General features: G+C 52.9%; 1 protein-coding gene across 1 annotated transcript in view; it reads left to right on the top strand.

Annotated features, from left to right (window-relative positions):
* Positions 1–9,810: 9,810 nt before the first annotated feature.
* The window catches only part of Kcnn3 (potassium calcium-activated channel subfamily N member 3), a 156,164-nt gene continuing 142,752 nt past the window's right edge, over positions 9,811–23,222 (top strand). Inside the window, exon 1 of the mRNA XM_005080188.4 lies at positions 9,811–11,049. Coding sequence (XP_005080245.1) covers positions 10,126–11,049 — 924 coding nt within the window. The 5' untranslated portion in view covers positions 9,811–10,125. The remainder of the gene's footprint in view (positions 11,050–23,222) is intronic.

Genomic DNA, 23,222 nt, shown 5'->3' with positions numbered 1-23,222 from the left:
GAATAACAGCTTTTACTTGGTACACATTCTTTCTGAGATGCATAGTCCTACTTATGCGCATTCTATCCTGCAACTCTCCCCTCTTCCTGAGACAGGGTTTCTTTGTGTAGCTTTGACTGTCCTAGAACTAGTTCTGTAGGCCAGGCTGGCCTTGAACCTGTAGGATCCACCTGCCTCTGTCTCCTGAGTGCTGGGATTAAAGGCGTGCACCCTTTTTGAATGCCAGACAAAGGTGCTGGGCCTAAGACAGGACTCAGTGCTGAATCTGGGGCAGGTTCTCAGGCCTGGGTCCCAGTGTCACTATGAGTGGGGACAACCAGAATGACCTCATGCAGAGAGATACTGGCAAATGGTTCAGGCAGAAAAGTCTTGGGGCCCTCTCTCTATGTTGCTGCAATTCCTTTATACACATTTTTTAATTCATATGATATACTCTTGTTCCCCCTCCTGTTTCTGTCTGTCCCTCTCAAGGATCCCCAGCCTGGTCACATTCTTCTAGGAGCGATGGGGGAGGGGGTGGTAAGCGTGCAAAGCCAGCTTTGTCCTCTTTATGTCTATGCTGAGTCACTTATCACAGGCTCTGAGCGAGACAAGCATGGCTTCCACAAGGCCGCCCCGGAATTCATGCACAGTGACTTTTAGTGTCAACATGCTCTCCTCCATGTCCTCTCCTGGAAGGTTCTGTGTGGCCACCGAGGCTTCTGAAGCATTAAGCCGCTTGGTCCTGTCCAGCAGCAGGGGTCTCTGGTGGGGCACTTCCCATGGGACTCCAGTCTGTGACGAGGTCTTGCTGTCCGAGTCCCAAGCATAGGTGGTAGCTGTGGCAATGCCATTGCGGAGAATAACCTCTGATCTTAATGCAGGGAACAGAATAGAGTGACAGCGTCCCGATGCCCTAGAGAAGGTTTTCAGAGCAGGGATGTTCTCTGCTCTCCTGGTAGTGGCGACATTAAAGGTGACAACTTTTGTCATATAGTGAGGGCCACTGCAGGTGTATTCTCTGAGTCCGTGATGGGGGGAAGTGGCCAACAGCGATGATAATGAGCTGATTTTCGGTTGTACAAATGAGGGGCATGTGGGGATCTGGGGTTCTTCTGCCCACGGTGGCCGGGAATAAAAACCGCACTTGGACCCATGGCTGTCCTGTGTAAGCAAAAGGGCCATGAACGGTTTTGCTACAGACTCTGCTTGGACCTTGCTGCACGGCTTCCCAGCCCCCGCTTGCCCCCAGTGTCCTGCCGAGGGACCCCGGCCGGATGATTAGGTGTCCCGTTGACGGGAGCCTGCTTAGACACCACTGCTTTTCTAACTCTGGCTAAGTCGACATTGGTTTTGTCAGTCTCCCGACACAGGCCAAGCTTGTTGCTTCCAATTTGAGGTGATCGCCATCTTGTCAGTCTCGTTCCTTCCTCAGCCCGTCTCGTCCTCAGGCTCTCAGCTGGCCAGCCCCTCCTGTGAAGTATCCAGGCTGCCTCCCAGGCTTGGCAATTAGAGACCTGGTCTCCAGCAGGGAGGACAGCTTTGGCTTGTTGCTGAGGAGGGAGAGCGTAGCCGTGTGTCCATAGCAACCCTGGGGCTTTCACCTTTACCAGGAGAGAGAGGAGACAAGGGAAAGGGTGGGCAAGCGCTGTCTGGCCTGCGTCTCGGCAACACGCTGGATCTGGGGCCTTGGCCCCGGTGTGTCCTTGGATGTAGTGGGGGAGACTGGGCTTCTCTCCTTACTTGACAGAGCTGCTCTGTGGGGCTGAGGCCGTGACTGAGCTCGTGAGGCTGGCAGAGTGGGAGACACTGTAGTAGGCTGCTGCTGCATGTCCAGTGGAAACCAGCAGAGGGGCACGGGGCATGTCAAAGAGAACTGGGGCACCCAGCTTGTCCCTAAGATGTGTGAGTTTATGGAGTCACCTCCCAGCTGGTTTTCTTGCACATAAGGAGGGCGTTTGTCCAGCCTTGCCACTCAGAAGCACTGCGCTGTCCTCACAAGGGTTAGCAGGGCGTACGCCTTTCCTGCCAGGTGCCAGGGAACTCCAGAGAAGCTTGACAGATAGAAGCTACCTTTGTGCCATTTGAGGCCAACGTTATCTACACGGCAAGTTTCTAGCCAGCCAGGGCCACAGTGTAGTGGGGCTACATAGGGCTTCCCCACACTCTCAAATATCAATATATCACTTTTCTAAGAATTACAAGGGTCCATGGCACCAACTCTAGTTCCTGGGTCTTTGTGGAAAGAGGCTGAATGTCGAGTTGGCAAGTTCAGGTTCTGTTCCTGTGTGCGCATGCATGCTTGTGTGCACGCGTGTGCATATGTGCACGTGTGTATGTGTGCATGCATGTGTGTGTGTGTGTGTGTGTGTGTCTCCCAGGCTGCCTTGAGTGCAAGACTACGTGCATGTGCCACCAGCAGAGGGTGCCACACTCCTCACAAATCCTCCACAGGTTGTTGTGCCCTAGGTGGATGAACAGAGCCAATCCGAGCCTGTAGGGCCAGGTCTCAAAGGTGCATCAGGTGTGTGGGCCCCAGGTCCTTCCCTCTTTAGCCTTCAGGTCTGATGTGGTGAGCTCAGTGGGTTCGAGTCAGAACCCCAGTTAGGTCCCACAGTTGCTTCTTACTCTCCCTGCAGGAGACTTGTTCCACAGGCTCCAGAGCGATCATGCCCTCTTTTCCTGTCGGAGCCTTGTGTACCTGGCACTGGCTCTCACCTTGGGAGGTTCTGGGGCCAGCTTTGTGTTGGGAAACTGTTGGAGACTTCTTTAATCGTTTTGGGTTAAGGGCCAAGAAGTCAATTTATTCAATATATTTTAATAAGAGCATCTCTGTGGCAGGCGCTATTGTAGATGCTGGAAATACAGCAGACATGAATGCTGCCTATGAGGAGGACCTCACTGCCTACAAAACAGCCAGTCTGGCAGGTGAAGGGCTTGCTCCATGATTTGGCCTCAAGAAACCAACATTTCCTAGTCCAGAGCCTAGGTGAGCCCTCCAGCAGCCAGCCGTTCACCCTCATGCTTCCCCAGCCCACACGGGTGGCCCCATTTACAGAATATATGTGCTACCGCTGGGAACCCAACAGGGCATCATGGTGACAGAATCTTGGCACTCTGTCCGTTTCCCTTGCCTCTTTCCTAGACACGTTCCTTTCCCATCACAGTGTTGGTACCTTTCATTTGACCTTGACCCCCAGACGAACGTTCCCGTCCGGAATGACTCATCTTTCCAGAACAGTAAGCTCCCACACCAAAGCCCTGAAGAAGGGGTCACGAGAAGCGTTTAGTACTGGGTCATGCTTTCCCCAGCCAGCTGTGGAAGGAGACGTAAAGCGCCTGGCTTTACAGGCTAACTGGTGAGATGTTCTCATCGTGGGCGTTGGCAAAGGCAGGACAGCGGGGAGCTGGAGGGGTGGGCGCCCAGCCCGTGGTGGCTCCCAGCGCGGTGCCCAGATATCCCATCCTGTCTTTTTGCCAGGGAAGGATGGGCTGGCCTTTCACAGCCGAGGGCAGACCCACTGCCTCCCCAGACTCTCCAGTCACCAGAGCGGCTCCTGTGAGGACCTGGGGTAGGAGTGGCGAGCATAAGGGACACCTTCTTTCAGGAGGAGGGGCCCAGTGGTAAGGCAGAGTGGACAGAATAGGACTGTTTTGGTTCCTAGCTGGGCCTCTTGCCTCCTCTGTGAGTGCGAGCTTTCTGCTCTCGGTCACTGAAACTTGACTCCATTTTTCTAACTGTGGAATGGGTATACTGATGTGATCCCTAGCCATTGGCACCACATATGCACAAAATAGGTTCCAATAAGTGCTCAAGGTGTGACCAGGTCATGCCTTCCCTGTCCCTTCCACAGTTTAATTTTTTCCTTCAGCCAAAGCAGGATGCTGTGTGACCCCTTGGCATGTGTAGGTGGCTAGGAGTTGTTAGTGTGTGGCTTCGTGACCAGAGGAAGGCACTATAGTCAAACCTTACTCTTTAGGTTGTACATGGGTAGAGTTAAGTTTTAACACACCTCATCCCAGAGTCTGAACATGGAGGAACCCAGGAAAGAATCAGGAGGCCTATACTTGCCAACTGGCATCCCTGGGGGCCAGGGGGCCAGGCTAGGGGTAGGGACCCCAGAGTCAAAGTGCCCCGAACTCCCACTCACACATAGACTCATCTACTCGATTATTGTTCCCCACAACCGTTGCATTCAGGGTGAGTTGTTGTGGTTGTGGTGGTGTGTGCTTGTTGTGTGTGTGCTTGTGCATGTGTGTTGTACAGTCTGAACCCTAAGCTCCTGTCACTAAGGAATTTATGGTACAAATTAGATGCGGGAGAGAAAAGACATGCTCATTGACAAAGCCAAGACAAGAAGAGATGAAAAATGTGTGCAGAGACAGCAAATGAAACGACAAGGGATTCAGAAGTGAGAGAGGGTGTCCAGGTGGGGGAGAGCAGTGAGGAGCCTGAGAAGGTCCCTGCTCCTTACATCCAGGACAGCTGGGCATAGGGCACGCGGAGGCAGGAAGGGACAAGGTTCCATTGTAGACTGAATTTTCTGTCCCTCCTGGTCCCACGGCCATTTAGTCCCAAATAAACACACAGGGGATTATTAATTATAAACTGTTTGGCTGATGGCTCAGAATAGCTCTCTTTTGATTATTAACCCTTTTTTTATTAATCTATGTATCTCCATGTGTCTTATCTTACCGGAGAAAGCCCAGCATCCTATCCTTCCGGTAGCTACATGGCGTCTCCTTGACTCCACCTACTACCTTTTCCTATCCCTTTTTGGATTTCCTGCCTGGCTAAGTCCTGCCTGTCTATTGGACAAAACAGCTTATTCATCAACCAATAAGAGAAGCATATATTCACAGTATACAGAATGACATCCCTCATCATTCCATGGCTAACCGGTGACCTCAAGAAAGTCACTGAGCCTTTCTAACCTTAGTTTGTGGGAGTGGGAGTAATGGGGCTCGCACCTCTAGGACTTCCAGATGTGCAAATGAAGCGAACTCTGTGGAAACTATAAAGGGCTATGCAGTTACAGCTGTTTTTATGATCGCAGTGCCAGTTAATCTAACACCAAAGCTCTTAGATGCAAATACAATGCAGACTGAATCTGGGTAGATCAATGAGCGAGTTCTTCAGTCCAGAGATGTCTCCAGTCCAACCATCTGAGGACTGTGTGGTTGACCCTTGCTGGATGCCTAAGAAGATTCCTCACGTCCCTGTCTTTTCTAGATATCTCGTTATTATTTGTCATTGTATTTGTCACCCACCCGTCCACCCATCCAATTAACTTTTAGTGAGCACACACATGATCAGATTCTCTGCTTGGTGTTGGCAACACAGCATGAGTTAGAGCCTTTTGCTCCGAAGGGAAGGGGATGAACACGGGCCTCCAGTCACCTGCTTCTTTTCAGTCAGTTCTGTTTATAGGCAGTGAGGGCCGTAGAGTAGACCGTTCCAGAGCCAGAACACCCCGAAACACCTTTTCTGCTGCACCCAATTTACCACATGGGAAACTGCTTGTTCTTGGGGGGGGGTGCCTCGACTCCCCCTTCTTCTCCCCAGATGCTCTCTCCCTGATTTTAAGGCCATTGCTTCATTCCATCAGGTCTCTACGGGATGCCCAGCCCTGTGGAAGAGGGCAGCTACCTAGACAAAGACACATCAGTGTGCCCTCCAGAAAGTTACAGCGTAGGAATAAGGACACACAGTGGTGAGGAGTGTGCTTGATGGGGACACTGTTAGCACGGAGTCCCCAAAGGTAGAGGAGAAGGAGTTCAGGGCGAGGAGGGATTTCCTGACAAAAGGCCTTGAAGGTCAAGGAGAAATGCATTGGGGGATAGTCAGGGCGAGCAGAAGGGGCAGAGTGAGTGAGGCATGGAGGCGTGACATGGCGTGACTCAGGCGGAGCTGAAGCTCTAGACGGGGGGTGGGGGGGTGAGGAGTGAGCCTGGAGAGAGGGCCGTGTAGACGGAGAGCCTGTCTGGAGTGGAGCTGCTGGTCTGTGGCCACCCTTCCTGAGTTCGGGGAGTCGGCCCTTACCCACTCTCCGGTACCCCTTGAGGTAAGACGCTTCATCACACCCCTGCCCCTTGTCTTCACAGTCAGGAGAGGCCCAGTGTTCCATCCTTTCGTTCTAGGGCAGTGTAAAGACTCAGTGACTCCAGCTCTAGCACCTCCATTTGTTCTGCCTGCATTTATGTCTGTGTGCCAATTGCATGCAATTCCTATGGAGGCCAGAAGAGGGCACCAGATACAAAGGAACTGGAGTTACAGCCAGTTGTGAGCTGCCATGCGGGTGCTGGGAATCAACCCTGGGCCCTCTGGAGAGCAGCCAGTGTTTGTAGCCACCAAGGCATCTCTCCAGCCGCTATGAAGCCTCTCTATTAAAACATACTTTATTTATTAGATTTACTCACTTTATTTTTGTGTGAGTGTTTCACCTGAGTGTTTGTGTGTGCACCATGTGTGTGCTTAGTGCTCATAGAGGTCAGAAGGGGGCATTAGATCTCTTGGAATTGGAGCAATGGATGTTTGTGAACCGCTGTGTGGGTGCTGGGAATCGAACCCAGGTCCTCTACAAAAGCAACAAGTGTTCCTAACCTCTGAGACATCTCTTTAGCCCCACGAAGCCTCTGTTGACTGCCCTCTGCTCTTCACCAACTCTAACTTCTTGGGTACTCATTGAGATTTGCATCGTTGCTATCTGTCTGGTTAGTAGGTACAGGCAAGTCTTAAAAACCTAATGCCTCAGTTGTCCCACGATGCTCCCAACATGCAGTAGGTATGAGTTGGGGGCTCAGGGGAGCACTGGGGGTTTCTTACACTCGGAGAGGCGATCAATCCTGGTGGGTGCTGTGCAGCTCTGGGCAGCTGGAACCCTGCTACTCTCAGGTCCTGGCTGAGTCACACACTTCCAAGTTACAAGTCCTTGGCCTGTCCTACCTTGGAGCTAAGGGGAGGAAGATATGAGAGTGTTATCAAGTGATCCAGGCCTTCTCAATCCAGCTTCTTTCTTTGTGTCAACTGGAGCTAATGCTGGGCCAGCAGGCAGCCGTGCACTGGCTAGTCAGTAAGAGCTTAGTACTACTTGGCGGGAAGAAGCTAGCCTTGGGTGACAGGTCTGTCTCGTCTGTGGTGTAAACACTCCCACCACTAAGGACTTCAGGCTGCCAGTGTGACCCTGGTGAACCGGCGTGGGGAGGGCTGTCAGAGGCAGCTTTTAGAGACCAGCACTGCCAGGTACAGAGGTGCACACCCTGGATCTCAGCACTTGGGAGGTAGAGGCAGGTGGAGCCTTGTGAGTTTGAGGACAGCCTGGTCCACATATCAAGACCCAGGATAGCCAGGGCTACATAGAGAAGCCCTATCTCAAACCAACCCACCAACCCACTCACCAACCAGTCAACCACTACTGGCCAGCTCCAACATGCTGTGGAGGGTCAGGGTCGCTGTGTAGGGTGGGACAGGATCCTAGTGACTCACAGGACAGGGACCTTCACTTCGTCTATTTTACAGAGTAGGAAGCTGAGGACCAGAAGGGCATCTTGCTTGTGCCACATGACCATCCATGGCAGTCAGGACTTCAGCGCCAAGCACATCTCATCCACCTTCTTTTCGGACAGAATTGCTGCACCCAAGGTGGCGACAGTCTCAGACTACTTCCGGCTTGGCTGTAGAGCAGTCCTGCCCATGATGGTGACACAGCTGCCTCTACCTGGATCCTGTTGTCACAGTTAGAATAACTGTCTCAGAAAGGTTAGCGGAGGCAGAAGGCAATCTGTGGGTATCATAGGCAAAGAAATTTCTAGGCCTAGCAATGAATTTTCCACAGCACAGAATCGATATCTGTCACAAAGCCCCAGGACTAGCAGCACATTTTTGCTCCTAATGTTGTATTAGTGATCATTTATTAATGATTATTAAACCCAGTCACATGATCTGGAGCCTTGAGTCAAATGGATGACTATTTGGGGATTGGGGAGGAAGGAATATGAAGGAGGAAGGTGAGAACAGATTGGGCACGCTGGGCATGCGGGAAGGTAAGGTTGGATACTGAAAGTCTGTCTGGTCACAGAAAAATGCATGAAACCCTAGGCTTGCACTTGTGCTCTGATGCTATGACTCAGTGTGTTTGCATACATGCGTGCATGTGTGCGCACATGCATGCTGTGCACCTGTGTGTGTGTGTGTGTGTGTGTGTACAAACTGCTCCATCATTGATGGCAATCTTGCGCAAGAATGGTTGTTATCATCAGGTCCCTGGGGGTGTGGCTTATAGCACAAGTAGCTCAACTCTCAGTCTTCTGGGCTGACAACAGCCTACGGAGGTGGGAGCTGATATGCAGAGGGGGACCCTGACCTCGGTTGGTGGGAGCTCTGCGGCTCTCTGACCTGGCCATTTGCTGTTCACCTCTCGGGAGAAATGCCTTGAAGCACACCGGCATGTGTACAGGTGTGCATGGGCTAGTGCATGCTCACACCTGTGCTCGTGCATGCCCAAACATATGCATCTATGCATTTCTGGATCTCCTGCTATTTCCACACTCATCTAGGGAAGGCACTGGACAGAAGCCTGAGGATGGTGGGGAACGGGGAAATTGACAGGAAGGTGTCTCCCCCTCAAGGCCCCAGGGTGCCCAGAGGAATTCCGTAGCATTCTCTTCCCCTCTGTCCCTAAGGCTGCTGCGGTTAGCAACGGAGATAAAGTCATCTCTGGCTTTGTCCCTTTGGAGCCTCTTCTGCACACAGTGGGACCTTAATAAATACTTTATGAGGAGGATTCCGAACCAGGGAAGCCAGCAGCTGTTTCCAGCTCTGACTTCCCAGGACCCACCGAACAGATGAGACACGGAGCCACCAGGACCTCCTTCCAGACCCTGCTGTTCCGGAAGAAGCTGGGTCCAGGTTATTTCACACATTCTGTTTAGGGGAAGTTGGCTCTTCCTTGACAGATTCTCTTCGGCTCTTTCCCATCCATCATGTGGACACTGTTTATTGAACAGCCACATTGTGCTGGGCACCATAGGAGAAAAGCACTCTGCGTAACAGCATGGGAGCAGAGGGGTCTGCGTTCAAACCCTAGTGCCTTTAATTACAAGAGACATATTTCTTATCTGTGCCTGAGTGGGTTTCTTCTTTCTTTTATTTCTTTTTTAGAATGATGACGTCATTTCATAGGATTGATGTGAGGTTTAGAAATAACAGAGGCCCCTGCACACAGCGCAGGTGCTCCGGCAGTGGTAGGTGAGTTTCTCCCTGTCAGGACGAGCAGTCCAGGTCCACTTCTGGTGGTTCTTACTCAATGTCTCTGAGTGTTAATTTTCTTTGTAAAATGAGAGCACAGCTTCCCTCCCCTTGGGCTTTGGGAAGGTGTGCCTGGAATCCTACGTGTCAAACAACCTGTCACAGGTACTGGCCATTAACCAACGTTTGTTCTCCGTTCCCGGTCCCCAAAGCATGGGGACAGCTTCCCCTTTAGAATGCCCTCTGTTTCTTCTTTCCACTGCCCCAACGCCAGCGTCGAGCCCCGATCCCCGATCGGGGCTTCAGGATCCTAGCCCTACCTCCCGAGGAAAGAGGGCAGCCGATCGGCTCGGGGGTGGGGTGTGGAGAGGCTGGGGGGTGGGGGTCTTGGAACAAAAACTACACTTCCCAGCCCTCGTTGCGCTGCCACCCTGCGGGGAACGGAGGATGGCAGGCCCCTTCTAGGAGGCGGAGTCTGGGAAGGAGGCGGAGTTAGGAGGGTTGGAGAGTTAAGCCAAGCCAATGAAACCGCTGGCTAATAAGTGGGCTTGGCTTGCCATATAACAGTGTCAGGAGGAGGAGAGCGGAGCTATTGAGCCAGCGAGGAGTGAAGCTGACTGAGTCTGCCTCATACACTCCTAGAGGAACGCCTCCAGAATAGAGTTCTTTTCGCCCCTTCCTCCTTCTCCCAGCTCCTCTGCTGGCCTTTCTATTCGCCCAATACAATGCATTCTCGAGTGGCAGCCCCAGAGAACTGAAGCAAACCAAAGAGAGAGGACTGGAGCCAAGACACTTCTGGTGGGGAAGCTTGGATGCCTGGCTTTCTTTGAGGTCATCTTTGGAACAAGGTGGCTTTGGGGTGGAGGGTCGTGCTGCAGGCAACCCAGCCAGGCCCCAAGATGGACACTTCTGGGCACTTCCATGACTCGGGGGTGGGGGACCTGGATGAAGACCCCAAGTGTCCCTGTCCATCCTCTGGGGATGAGCAACAGCAGCAGCAGCAACCGCCACCATCGTCAGCGCCACCAGCAGTCCCCCAGCAGCCTCCAGGACCCTTGCTGCAGCCTCAGCCTCCGCAGCAGCAGCAGCAGCAGCAACAGCAGCCGCAGCAGCAGCAGCAGCAGCAGGCTCCACTGCATCCCCTGCCTCAGCTTGCCCAACTCCAGAGCCAGCTTGTCCATCCTGGTCTGTTACACTCCTCTCCCACGGCTTTCAGGGCTCCCACTTCGGCCAACTCCACCGCCATCCTCCACCCTTCCTCCAGGCAAGGCAGCCAGCTAAATCTCAATGACCACTTGCTTGGCCACTCTCCAAGTTCCACAGCCACAAGTGGGCCTGGTGGAGGCAGCCGGCACCGGCAGGCCAGCCCCCTGGTGCACCGGCGGGACAGCAACCCCTTCACGGAGATAGCTATGAGCTCCTGCAAATACAGCGGTGGGGTCATGAAGCCCCTCAGTCGCCTCAGCGCCTCTCGGAGAAACCTTATCGAGGCCGAGCCTGAGGGCCAGCCCCTCCAGCTCTTCAGTCCCAGCAACCCCCCAGAGATTGTCATCTCCTCCAGGGAGGATAACCATGCCCACCAGACTCTGCTCCATCACCCCAACGCTACCCACAACCACCAGCATGCCGGCACCACTGCCAGCAGCACCACCTTCCCCAAAGCCAACAAGCGGAAAAACCAAAACATTGGCTATAAGCTGGGACACAGGAGGGCCCTGTTTGAAAAGAGAAAGCGACTGAGTGACTATGCTCTGATTTTTGGGATGTTTGGAATTGTTGTTATGGTGATAGAGACCGAACTGTCTTGGGGTTTGTACTCAAAGGTAGGGCTGTGGTTTCTCTTTATACCTTCAACAAAAGGAGTATGCAGAGGGGAGAGAGAGAGAGAGAGAGAGAGAGAGAGAGAGAGAGAGACCTTAACTCCTGCTTGGTCCTGTGAGAATCCCTTCTCTGCTTTCCTTTGTAGGGACATCCCCATACACTGTGTCTAATTTGCAGACTCTGTGTTAGGGAGCATTAAAGAATCCCTTCTGAGAAATCGCTTTTTTTCCTCCAGGCTCACTCGTACTAAAGCATAACCCAGCAGCTTAACGCACCAATTAATTACACTCTGCCTTGATGTGTTTGCCAGTTCCTGCTACTTCCCTCCTTCCCTCCCCTCCCTGCTCCACTCCATTTTCCCCAGGATAAAAAAGAAATAAATGTCTGGCTGGGGTTAGGGATCCTGTACCATGCCCTAAGTGCCCCCCCCCCCGCTCCCTTCCCAAGTTTCTATTCCCTTCTCATCCCAGAGAGACTCCAGAGTAAAATAGAGATGTACCCGAGTCTCTCCCAAGGGCACCAGGTGAAAAAATAGGTGGAGGAAATCAGCAGTCCCTTCCCTCAGGAAAGAGGACTCAGAATAAACCTGCTGCCGCCTTGTAAACATGCCCTGATAAAAATGGCTACAGGTGTTATCCAGGCAGAGCAGATGGGCACCGCCTTGGCATCATAGGAAGAGTGCCTGTCCTTAGGAGGGGATGACGGGCTTCCCCAGCGGGCCGCGGGAGCCGGTGCCCCTGGCTCAACCCCGTTTCTTCCCTCCCACCCCAACTCCTTCTCCTTGGGATAAATAAAGACGGGTGTATGTGAGAGTGCATACTGCATGGAGAATGGCAGGCCCTGTCGTGTGTGTGGGGGTGCGGGGGGGCTCCGTAGCCCTAGCCTTTCAGTTGGGGGTCTCCTTCCCAGAGGGGAAGGAGGTTGAGGAAGGTGGGTTCTTGTCACTGCTGTGCTTGCCAGGAGGCTGATGGTTGCAGGGCTTGGAGATGCGGGGAGCTGTGGACAAGTGCTTTTCCCCTACTGTAGCCTTCCCCCCATTTATGCGTGTGTCTTTCTCTGTGTGTACTTGTGTGAGTCCTGCTTGTTGTGTGGATTCCTGAATTTATTTGTCGTTTTGGACAAGGGGTGGCTGGCTGGCTAGCGGGTAGCTGGGAGGGGCTCAGCTGTCGGAGGTTTCAAATAGAGCCTGTTTCAGGCAGGGCACAGCTGCCGGAGACTGTCACATTCCTTGCTGAGATCTAGTCACAAAAACCTGGGAGTCGCTGATCAGATTTCCCCCATTCCCAGAGTCTCACTTTAACCAGGATGGGCAGCTCCTTGTCAGGCAATCGGCATGGACAGAGTCCTCCAGGGACCTGCTGCTTTGCAGGGACTGCCCGAGCCAGAACACTTGGGAGCTGCCTTAGTCTAAATAGCTCATGGATGAACAGACCACTCTCTGTGAGCAGAGTGGGGTTTCCCCTGGAAGCCCAGCTCACTTAGTCACTCCCTGTAATGAGAGCCTGGGAGGCTGCAGTCCTCTGCTCCCTGCCTTGTGAGAACTGCTTCTCTTGGTGCATGCTCTGCCTGAGAGATGGGCTGGCAGCCACCCCTGGGAACCAAGAGTCCTTGCTAGGGGAAACCCAGGGAAGCCCAGATCCCGGGGGCGTGGGGTGGCACCGGCATGCTCTCTTTAGTGTTCTCCGTGGTGGCTCTTAACCAAGTGGCTTTTCTAGGAGTCAGTGGCTGTGTCAGCTCCGAGTGTGGGCTCCATGATCATTTGTCTGAATGTGTTGAGAGGGTGGCCACCAGGCAGGGATGAGCTCGCTTCTCTGCTGGAGTACTCATGGGAAGAGGCTTTCCCAGGAAGGCAGGCTGTGGTGGCCCGGTGAGATCACCTGAGGTGCCTGCTTCCTCCACCCCTTAGACAGGACTCTCTGGTGCTGATGGTACCAGGGGACAGTGGCTAAGAAGCTCCTGCTTGCCTCAGTTGGTGAGGTGGCCACTTCCTGTGCACTTTGGGGATGAGATTTGGAATGACAGAATGTTTAACGAGGCGAATGTCCCTATCTGCCATAGAGGCAAACAGTATCATATTAGACAATGGGACCAGAACTGGAGTCCCAGCTCTGCCACTGTTGTGTGATTTTGGATAAGTCGTGGCGGTCTGCAGATCTCTTTCTAGCTTCGGGCGGGAATATTGAGTCAGATGAGCTCAAGGCCCTCCATAGCTCCTGCTCATTAAGAGGGGTGTGCTGTGACTGGGATGGCCTAGGAGAGAGATGCCTTCTTCCTCTGTAATCTAACTCAGGCTCTGGATATGATAGAAAGTAAGACTTGGGAATGGAGGAGAAAGTTCTGCAGAGACCATCTTTAAACATGAGGTAGCTGTTGGGGAGAGGTGTCAGCCTGGGGGGGGTGGAGTCAGGAAATGGGCAGAAGAGCTCAGAGAGGCTCAGGGCAGGTGAGGAACTCTCCTGGGCTGGAGAGCTTGTGTACTTGCCTGGCTTTGATGGCGATTCTAGAAGCCAGAGGCTAGGTCGTTTCAGGAGACTCTGCCCCTGCAGCGGCAGTTTCTGATGGTCTGCAGCGTGTGCCTTAGCCAACCCTGAAGTTCTCTGCTTCACCTCACAAGGTCACACCCTTTCTGTTCACCCATCCTTGGCTGCTATCTGCTGCTGGGAAAGTCATTCACCATGCAGGCCCAGGCAGAGAAGCGGCAGGTACCCTGAGCATGCTCAAAGTTGTTGCAGAAGGGAGCCCGTGTGAGGAGGCTGAGAAACGGGGACAAAGTGCTTCCCTGCTCCCACCTCACAGGCTGTAGGCGATGACACTGGAAGGCAGGAGTTCTGCTGCAAAGGGAGGTAGAAGCCTGAGCGGCGGGAGGGGGGGGCGGCTCTAGTTTGTTCCTTCCTGCTTGCCTTCCTTCTTCCCTCCCTCCCTCCCCTCCCTCCCTTCTCTGTTCCCCCTGCTCCTCTTCCCTCTCCTCCTCATCTTCTCCACCTTCATTTTCTTTAGTTAGGGAGTTTCCTGTCTGGAGCCTTACACAACAGGACAGGCAGAGTCTAGATCCTGTTTCGAAGTCCTGGTGGTTCCGTCCGCACCTACCAGCCTCTCTCTACCTGTTAGAGTCTAACAGGGTGAGGGCAATGAGGATTATAGGGGGTTTCTTACTGTGTAGCCCTGTTGCCTTAAGCTGTTAGCAATGCCCTTTCTCCTAGGACCAGAGAGCATTAAGGATAGCCTGGCCTGCTCTGCCCTCCTCTGTGCCCTGGCGGAACCTCAGGCTTGTGGCTGCTTCCTCAGGAAGCCTGGACGTGCGGGGCAGCAGGGTAGCTGTCTGTCTTCATGGATTTTGCACAGTCTCCAACAGCTTCCCCGTCCCTGGCCCAGAGAGCCACCCGAGTTTCGCCTCTGCCCCTCATCCCTCCTGTCCACCCGACCAGACTTGGTGCCCGTCGGACACCCCAGCCTGTCCTGTTGCTAGTATGACATGGTTTACAGACACAGGAGCCCCTGTCTGCTCCCTTGGCGGCTTCTTCTGACTTCTTCTTCTTCAGACCACCCAATGAGCTGCCACCCGAGGGAACTAGTTCTACTGAGCACCGAGAAGAGGTCTCTGAAGAATACTCTTCAGAGGGTGGCTTCTAGGCCAGGGTCACTGTGTTACCTATCTCTACGCTGGCCTCACAGATAGCAGAGAAGTCTCTCCAGGCTTTGGCTGGAATGACCAATAGATAGCATTCTAGGTCTTAGTTTTGGGCCTTGTAGGGTGTGTGGGGAGGTGGTAGACGCAGTTTCACACGGTAGATAAGCACTCTATTGAGCACATCCCTAACACCCCGAGTCTCCCAGTTCTGATCCTCTGCCTTCCTGGGAAGGGAGGTCCTAGCTGCAGAAGGGCAGAGAGTAGTTGGGCTTGACAGGGTGAATGGCCCTACCTGTTCCTTTTGGGCCCAAGTGCTGCTTGAGATTAGGCAACTGGTTGCTGGAGCACGGATTTCTGGCGGATTGGGGGACACCAGTCACTGTGATTTCAGGCATGCTGGGGCAGTAGGAATAGGGCAGACCCTTGGGTGGACCCCCTGCAGGATGCCCTCCCAGGATGTGAAGGCAAGCGAGTTGATTTAAAAAAAAAAAAAAGGACTTTGACTGCAGGCAGGACCTGGAGAGCCAGCAGCCAAGGCCTCAGGTCTACGTCTTATGGCCACGGGGTATACTGACTGTGCCAGCCCAGAGGAGGACAAGAGGGTCTGACTGAACAGCCGCACCCTCCCCCATGGTGACTGTTTATTCTTTGTGGACAGTGAGTAAATAAGTCTTTGTAACTTATACGGTTACTGCTAACTTGTCATATTCTTTCCTTCGCATGTCACCCCACTATTTATAACTGTCCCGGGGACAGACTGCAATGATTCCAGGCGTCCCTTCCCCACAGGCGGTATTCACGGGTGCTGGGCACTGGGACAATGGCTGGGCATTTGTCTCCTGAATAAGCTAATTAGAAAGCTACTCCATGACCTTTTATTCCCTTATTTAGCTTCCAGGAAGGAGGATGTAGGAGGCCATCCTCAAAAGATCCTCTTAAGAAAAAAATTAGGCAGAGAAAAACAGAACAGAATTTGAGTAACCTGTATTGTGACTCCGAGGCCCTGATGGAAATGTAAAATCAGAACAGAGAACTGAGGCTCTGTTTGTGTGTGTGTGTGTGTGTGTGTGTGATTGTATGTGTGTGAGACTGTGTGTGTGAGTGTGATTGTGTGTGAGACTGTGTGTGTGAGTGTGAGAGTGTGTGATTGTGTGTGAGACTGTGTGTGTGAGTGTGAGAGTGTGTGTGATTGTGTGTGTGAGATTGTGAGAGAGTATGTGATTGTGTGTGTGTGAGAGTGAGAATGTGTGTGAGTGTGAGAGTGTGTGTGATTATGTGTGTGAATGTGTGTGAGTGTGATTGTGTGTGAGACTGTGTGTGAGTGTGAGAGTGTGTGTGATTGTGTGTGTGACTCTGTGTGTGTGTGTGTGTGTGTGGTTGTGAGGAGCAGCTATATATTGATAAAATATCCCTATTCTTCGCTCAGTGACAGGACATCAGAGCATTTCTTGGCAGTTGTTTTTCTTTCAAAACCCCAAAGGGAGAGAGAGAAAAAGAAGAAAGCCATCAATTCCTCTTTAAATAATGAGGGTGGGTAATTCTAAGGCTGTGCTGTTCTCAGGAGCTGTGGGGAGGAAAATTCTAGTGCCTTTTCTTGTGAGGAAAGTCCGGAGGAGGCTAATAGGTTTTCAAGGCCCCCTCCCCTTGTCATTCCACCCCCAGGTGCTCGGGAGTCAGGGGAGAGGCTGGGGGCAGGGACCACACTGTTTCATCTCTCTGCCCCACACTGCTCCTGCGTGAATCGTTGCTGAGTGACAGGTGAGGGAAGGCGAGGACCTTTTCCTAAGTACTGGATGACTTTACACCCGAGAGTCCCAGCAGTAGGTGGTACTGCAGGCACCTATGCAGATGAGATCACTCGCTGAGCTAACACTGCCAGTGGGTGTGGCCCTGACATAAGAACCCTGCCCTTTTGACTCCCAAGTTTAAGCTCCTCTGTGCTCGAGACTGGTTACGTTGCTCGTGTTTTTGTCCGTGTTTCCATTGTGGCATTTCAGTGCAGAACCTTGTGTATATTAGGTAAACGCTCCACCGCTGAGCGATCTCCCCAGCCCAGATTGCTTATATTCTCTTCTGGTTTTGTCTTTTTGGATTGCTTATATTTTCTCTACATGTGTTGTATTATGTGTACATGTGCATACAACACGTGTACATGTGGAAGTCCGAGGGCGTCTTTTTTGTTTCGTGACAGGGTCTCTCATTGAACCTGGCGCTCACTGATTCAGTTGGCATAGCTGGCCTGTGAGTTCAAGGGATCCTGTCTCTGCCCTCCGCGGTGTTCCATCTACCCTGCCCCCTGGTTTTATGTGGACACTAGGGATTGAACTCAGATTCTTGTGCTCGCATGGAAGAGGTTTTACTGACTGAACCTCCCCCCCCCCAGCCCCTGGTATATTCTTAGAAGACACAGATCAAGGTCTATGGGCCAGAGACCAGAGATACAGGAGGCAGGAGAAGCTTGCCTAAGAGGTAGGCAGAAGGACTTGACTCGGAGCTGCTGGTACAGGAACCCAGAAAAAAGATTCTTCAGGGCAACTAGGACCCTAGGAGTAGGCAGCCTGGGTTCAGGGTGAGGTTGTGGCAGGCCCATGGTGGGCCCCTGAGACGTTTCCTCTATGGGGGTGTGGTCACACACTGTCAAGGTGACCCTGGATAGACCCTGGATAAGCTGTGAGGGTGTAGTTGTAGGAATTGCAGGGAAAAGTAAGAACTTGCCTTCTAGAGGCTTATAGTAGGCTTCTACCACAGCACCATTGCCCCCTGGGAGCCAGTGGGGCCCCCGAACTCTCTGTCTTATTGTCCCCTCCTGCCTGGATCATCTCTTAGACATCTCCTTCCTCATTCAGTGCTGGCTGCCGGCAGAGTGGGGGCTCAGCACCCCATGTCTACCAGACACAGCCCAGCTGCTCCCACACAGTGCCTCAGAATCATACCAGCCAACTGTGGCTTCCAGCTGAGGAGACTGAGACACTAAGATGGTTCTAGAATGAAGCTCAGGTCAAGTACTAGTTTGTTCTCTCGTCTGTCTGTCTGTCTGTCTGTCTGCCTTTGTTCAGTGCTGTCAGCACAGAGAGTGACGAAGACGGCTGCATCTGTCTTCAAGGAGCCCCAAGGAGGTGCTGGTACTTGGCGCTTCTTGCTTGTTCTGTGATCGTTTTCAAGTTACTCAAACCCAAGAGCTACACTCCTTTTCTGCCGCCAGGTCATGTTCCCCCACAAGGACTGGCTGAGCCATTGTCCTCAAAGCCACGTTCTCTAGGGGTATTCTGCGGGCAGCCAGACAGCCAGACAGCATTGATCCAGGTTTATGGTATCAGTGCTTGGGAACACTATGAGGGAGAGGATAACTTGGGCTGGAGATATTGGGGCTCCCCCTAGAAGGCGTGGCAGCCACTGAAGGATCACAGGAGCTGTAATGGAGAGGGCCTTATTTGTGAGTGGGAGAACCGTGGGGCCCATGAGAACTGTAGGTATAAGGGATAGACTGTGTCGGCAACAAAACTGGCTACGCAGGGTATCTTAAAGATGCCCCTAGGATGTGTGTACGAGGGCAGATGGGTAGAAAGAGAAGGCCGTGCGAATTGTTGGGGGCTGTGCTGCATTCTGAAAGGCTCTGAGCAGGGATCAACACACTCCAGCCAGGGTTGTGGGCACAGTGATGGGATTATAATGAATTGTCGTAAGCCCCGAAGATCTGGGGCTCCTTTTCCCCTCAAGTATGATCTTACCCAGCATGGCCTGGTATGGTAGTTAAGGGGTTGGAATCTAAATTCATATCTTAACTCTGTGGCATACCAGTCAGTGGTGGGGACTTTGCTGAACCCTGAGCCTGTTTCTTCAGATGGTAAGAGGGAGCCCCCCCCATATCATAGCATCCAACATCTCTCCCTGCAGTATAACACCAGCACCCTTCCCTCTGTGAAACATCGCACTTTGCACCAAGACTTCCTTACTGGAGTACTGGCACTCTCTCTCTAGCCCAGTGCCCAGTACCCTCACCCTGTAGCTTAGCACCTAGCACATGGTGTTGAGCAGGACATGGCATTGAACCTCAGCAGCTGCAAGCTATTGCCTTCATTAGAGGATGCCACTTGTAGGACCAAGCCGGGAGGGACACAAGTTCACATGTCACCTGTGCATGCTTTCCAGATGACTGTGGAGAAGATGGGATTCTGGTAGGAAAAAGATCTTGCCAGGCATTGGTGGTGCAGACTCCTTTAATCCCAGCACTAGGGAGGCAGAGGCAGGCGGATATCTGTGAGTTCAAGATCAGCCTGGTCTACCGAGTGAGTTCCAGGACAGGCTCCAAAACAATACAGAGAAACCCTGTCTCAAAAAACAAAACAAAACAAAAATCTCTGGAATATTTGAGCACATGGGGCTATTGCCCTCATTCTCAAACAAATGACCAAGACCCCAGTATCACGGCTGGATGGGTACCTGTGTAAATGAGAGGGAGGGGCCGTTCTTGGGAAGGCGGGACTGTCATGGCGGCTTGGCCTGGCCTTCTAGAGTCTCCTTATCACAAGTCTCTACATTCAGAGTTGGCAGTCTGAGGTCTGGGTATAGCTAATTGGGTGGACATTCAAATTGGACAGGTGGAGAGAGCATAAAAATAGACTCATGGGGCAGGCCAGAGGCTGAGAGGAAGGTCAGAGGACACATGAAGATCAGGCAGAAAGAGACTGTGGGGCTCTGGGGAAGGAAGCAGGCAGGAGGCTGGCCTGAGAGACTCAGGCCAGTGGAGGGTGCGGCATCTTGCCCACAGTGCCACCAAGAGAACAGTTTCCCTTCAAGACCTGTGCTTTGCAGAACGTAAACGCTCTCCTGCCTCTTTCACCTGGCTTGGAACTCTAAGGCCGTGCTCCTAGCCGGCACCAGGGGGCACCAACAGTAGTTGGGCACAGGAGGATATGTCAGGGAACCTGGGCTTGCAGGTGAGGAAGCCGTTCTTCTCACTCCAGATGCTGGAGTTGTATTCTGAACAGAGCCGTAGTGATACCAAATGAACAATGTGCAAATGACTTGTGAAGTAATATGCAAATGGTATCTGTGACTGGGGAGTCAGCTTGATGGGCATTTTTCTTAAAGGAGAAGACTGTCGCTCAGTGTCAAGTTAGCATGAACGTTGGCGTAGATGAAGCTTGTTGCATGGACTGCACGGACTGCGTCTGCACCTTGAGCTTGCAGGTTCCGCGTCTTCCAGCATGTTCAAGGCCATGTTTAGCAGCCGTGTCTCCACGTGTTTAGCATGGAGAAGTCCAAACAATGAGCACCTTGCCAGGGTCACCCAGCAAGCCCAGAGGAAGCAGCAAGATCAGCGGATCTCCAGAGCCCCTTCCCTGTGGGTGGCTTGGAACTAGAGAAGGCTGTGGGGAGCCAGGAAGAGCCGGCTGCCCTAGGTCCTAATTGTGGTCTACTCTTACTGCTGAGCTACCCTAGGGACTGTAACTCAAGCCCTCCGAGCCTCAGTGTCCCTGTTTGTAGACGGGAATACTGGCATTCTCTACCCCAGTGAGAATCACGTTTGGGAACGGTTGAGTAAGTGGCCAGCGCAGTGGCTGACACCTCTCCCAGACTGGTGATTCCTCCTCACACCTTCGCCCGAGCTGCCACCTGCCCACATTCCCGCGAGGCTCCACTAGCGGGGATTTTTGCTGGGCCTTCTTCCCTTTGGTTTCTGATTTAACAAGTTGGAGCTTGGGCATTTTTTCTCTTCTGACTTCCGTCAGGTGAGATGTTAACTTTCCACACAGGAAACATCTGGAGCCGCCGTTCCTTCTCATCTTGAGAGTGTAAGGGTGCTGCTATGGTTCAGGCCACTGTGTCTGGAAGGGCTCAGAGCTGGAGAGCACTGGTAAAGAAGACCTGCAGAAAGCCTTCTCTGGGGGGAGCTGGGGGCGTTTTTGCCTTGGGTAGCATCATGCCTGCCTGGAATGGCCACGCCCCGCCAACCTGGGTGGGCATGCTCCTGCATGGGCCCCTCTTTAGTTAGGACAACAGTGCAGGGACTACCTTTCAGGACTCCAGGGCCCAGGGAGGTTATGCGAGTTCCACCAGAGCATTCAGCATTGTAAGTAGCAGAGGTACAGCAGGAATCTAGGGGTTCTGGTTTCTTTCACTCCCTTTTTCCCTCATCCTCCAAGCATTCTGGGTTCCAGGAGTGGAAAGGATTGGTGTCCCTGAAGACTATATAGTCACCTCCAGGGGTTTCTCTCCACCCCGGCAAGCCCATCGTTCTGCCATCTCAACCTAAAAGTGCTTAAGATTTCTCTGCAGACTGGGAACAGTAACTGACTGTTGAGCTGGGTGGCTTTGCACAGGGGAAGGTGGGATTTTAATTCTTGCTGAGGGTGGCAGTGGGGGACTAAAAGTGGGTTAAGTTGGGAATCACCAGTCTGCTATTTACCTAACAACCAGGATGGCAAGGAGTGAGTGAGCGAGCGAGTGAGCGAGCTGGACAGACACGGCCCCTAAGGAGTGAGCGAGCGAGCTGGACAGACACTGCCCCTAAGGAGTGAGCGAGTGAGCTGGACAGACACGGCCCCTAAGGGGTGAGTGAGTGAGCTGGACAGATACGGCCCCTAAGGGGCTCTTGTTCTTGGCAGCGGTGGCCTTTGCCTTTCATGTCTCTCCTGAAAGCCCATGGCCTTGTGATGTTAGGAGCTCGCTAACTGGCCCATGGTTCCCACTCTTCCTTGGTCCACGCTGTTGGCAGGGATCCTGAGGTTTCTCAAGAGAGAAATGGATGTGAGCTGGGAGCCAGTCTTAGATGTAGGCTGAGTCTGGCGGGTTTCCTCGTAGACAGGAGGCATCATAGACAATGCTTCTGCCCCAGTAGCACGGTCTCAAAATGGATGCTTCCTCTCTCCCATGGACGTAACACCAGAGCCAGCATTTTTCCGCCTGGACAGATTATCTAAATTCAATCCTCGGGACCAACATGGCGGAAGGAGAGAATCAGCTTTTGTAAGTTGTTCTCTGACCTCCACAAGCACTCCCCTAAACAAGCAAATAAAACAAACATTTTCTAAGTGGGTACCCATGTCCCATGCAGTGGTGAAAAAGGGAGACAGAAGAGGGAGAAGATAATGAGAGTCTCCAAAGGGTCCACTCTAAGCCTTCACGTACCTCATTAACGCTTGCCACAACATGCCAGGTGGACATCATTAATCCTGTTTAGAGACACCAGTCTGGGGCCTCACAGGGGATGGGCGTCTTGCCTAGGAAGTTGCAGCTAGAGCGTCCGAGCTGGGACTCGAGCACAGGGCGGAGTGGCTGAAGCCGTCCTGTTCGGTCCTTCAGAGCCCCCGTCTTGCTCCCTGTCCTCTGGTTTTACCCCTTGTCTTGCTCCCTGTCCTCTGGTTTTACCCCTTGTCTTGCTCCCTGTCCTCTGGTTTTACCCCTTGTCTTGCTCCCTGTCCTCTGGTTTCACCCCTCATTGGCCCACTTGCCTGCTGTTATGCCAGGGGTGGATGGAGGGGCAGACAGAATGCTGCCAGTGCAATGGAGGTTTGTGGGAGCTCCAGGAGCCAGTGACAGGGCTTGCACACTCCTTGAGTCCCTGCCTGGCTCTGCGGCTCTGTGAGTCTCCGTCTCTAGGCTTGTAAGTGGGGGCAATCATGCTTCCTCCCGGGGAGGCCGTGTGTTGTGATGGACACAGATGCAGCAAGGGCTTTGGGAAGGGCGAGGTGAGTGCTAAGTATTACATCGACAACGTTCTCACTGAATCAATTCCCAGTGCTAGCTCCATCCCTGAAACTGAGGACTGGAAGGAGTCCTCCTCCCTGCCTCCTCCAGGCAGAGTCATCTGGGCCTATGTGCCTTCCCTGCCACTGGTTTCACGCACTCTCTGGGGCTTAGCTCCATTCTGTCACTTGCTAGTTTTAGGGAGTTGCTCCATCGTATTGACTCACAATGTCCTTGGTGACAAATGGTGACCTGGCTGCTCAGGCTTCTGTGGACAATGACAGGCTGCTGTCGGTAAGCTTGTGACACAGCTTTTGGCCTACACCGAGCCCTCGGTGAGGGTCAGCTGAGATTGCGGTGAGAACCTCTCTGGCTAGGCGTGGACAAGCTTGGCGTCTGGCCATTTATTTTGTCATCTGGAGAATGGAGCAGAGAGATGGAGGAGCCTCCCTCCTGCCATCTTGCTCTGGTTGTGGTGGCCCGGTGGAACTGGGAGTGGACAGAGGAAACGGCGGTGTTCTGGTGGCAGTGTCGGCAGGAGGGGAGGGTTATCTAATGTCCCACATGTGCAAACCTGTGAAGGTAACACAGCTAAGTGGATTTCCTCACTATCAGGAGACAGCTGAGAGACAGGCCGTGTTGGCCGTGAGCCCTCTCTGCTGCCTCCTCCCTGCAGGCCAGCCCTTGGCATGAGGCCTGTTTGTCTCCTGAACCCTCTGAGCAGCAGGGATTTAATTACTCTAATGTAAGGAGCTGTGGCTCGAGGCCTTCTGGCAGAGGGGAAGCAGATTTGTCTTCTCACTGGGAGAGTAAAAACTGATGGAAGGGAGAGAAATGACCCTTCCCCTGAGGCTCCAA

Source organism: Mesocricetus auratus, unplaced genomic scaffold (assembly GCF_017639785.1).
Source record: "Mesocricetus auratus isolate SY011 unplaced genomic scaffold, BCM_Maur_2.0 Super-Scaffold_100009, whole genome shotgun sequence".
Classification (NCBI taxonomy): domain Eukaryota; kingdom Metazoa; phylum Chordata; class Mammalia; order Rodentia; family Cricetidae; genus Mesocricetus; species Mesocricetus auratus.
The sequence above is the reverse complement of the archived record's forward strand: the minus strand, read 5'-3'. Positions and strand labels throughout refer to the sequence as shown.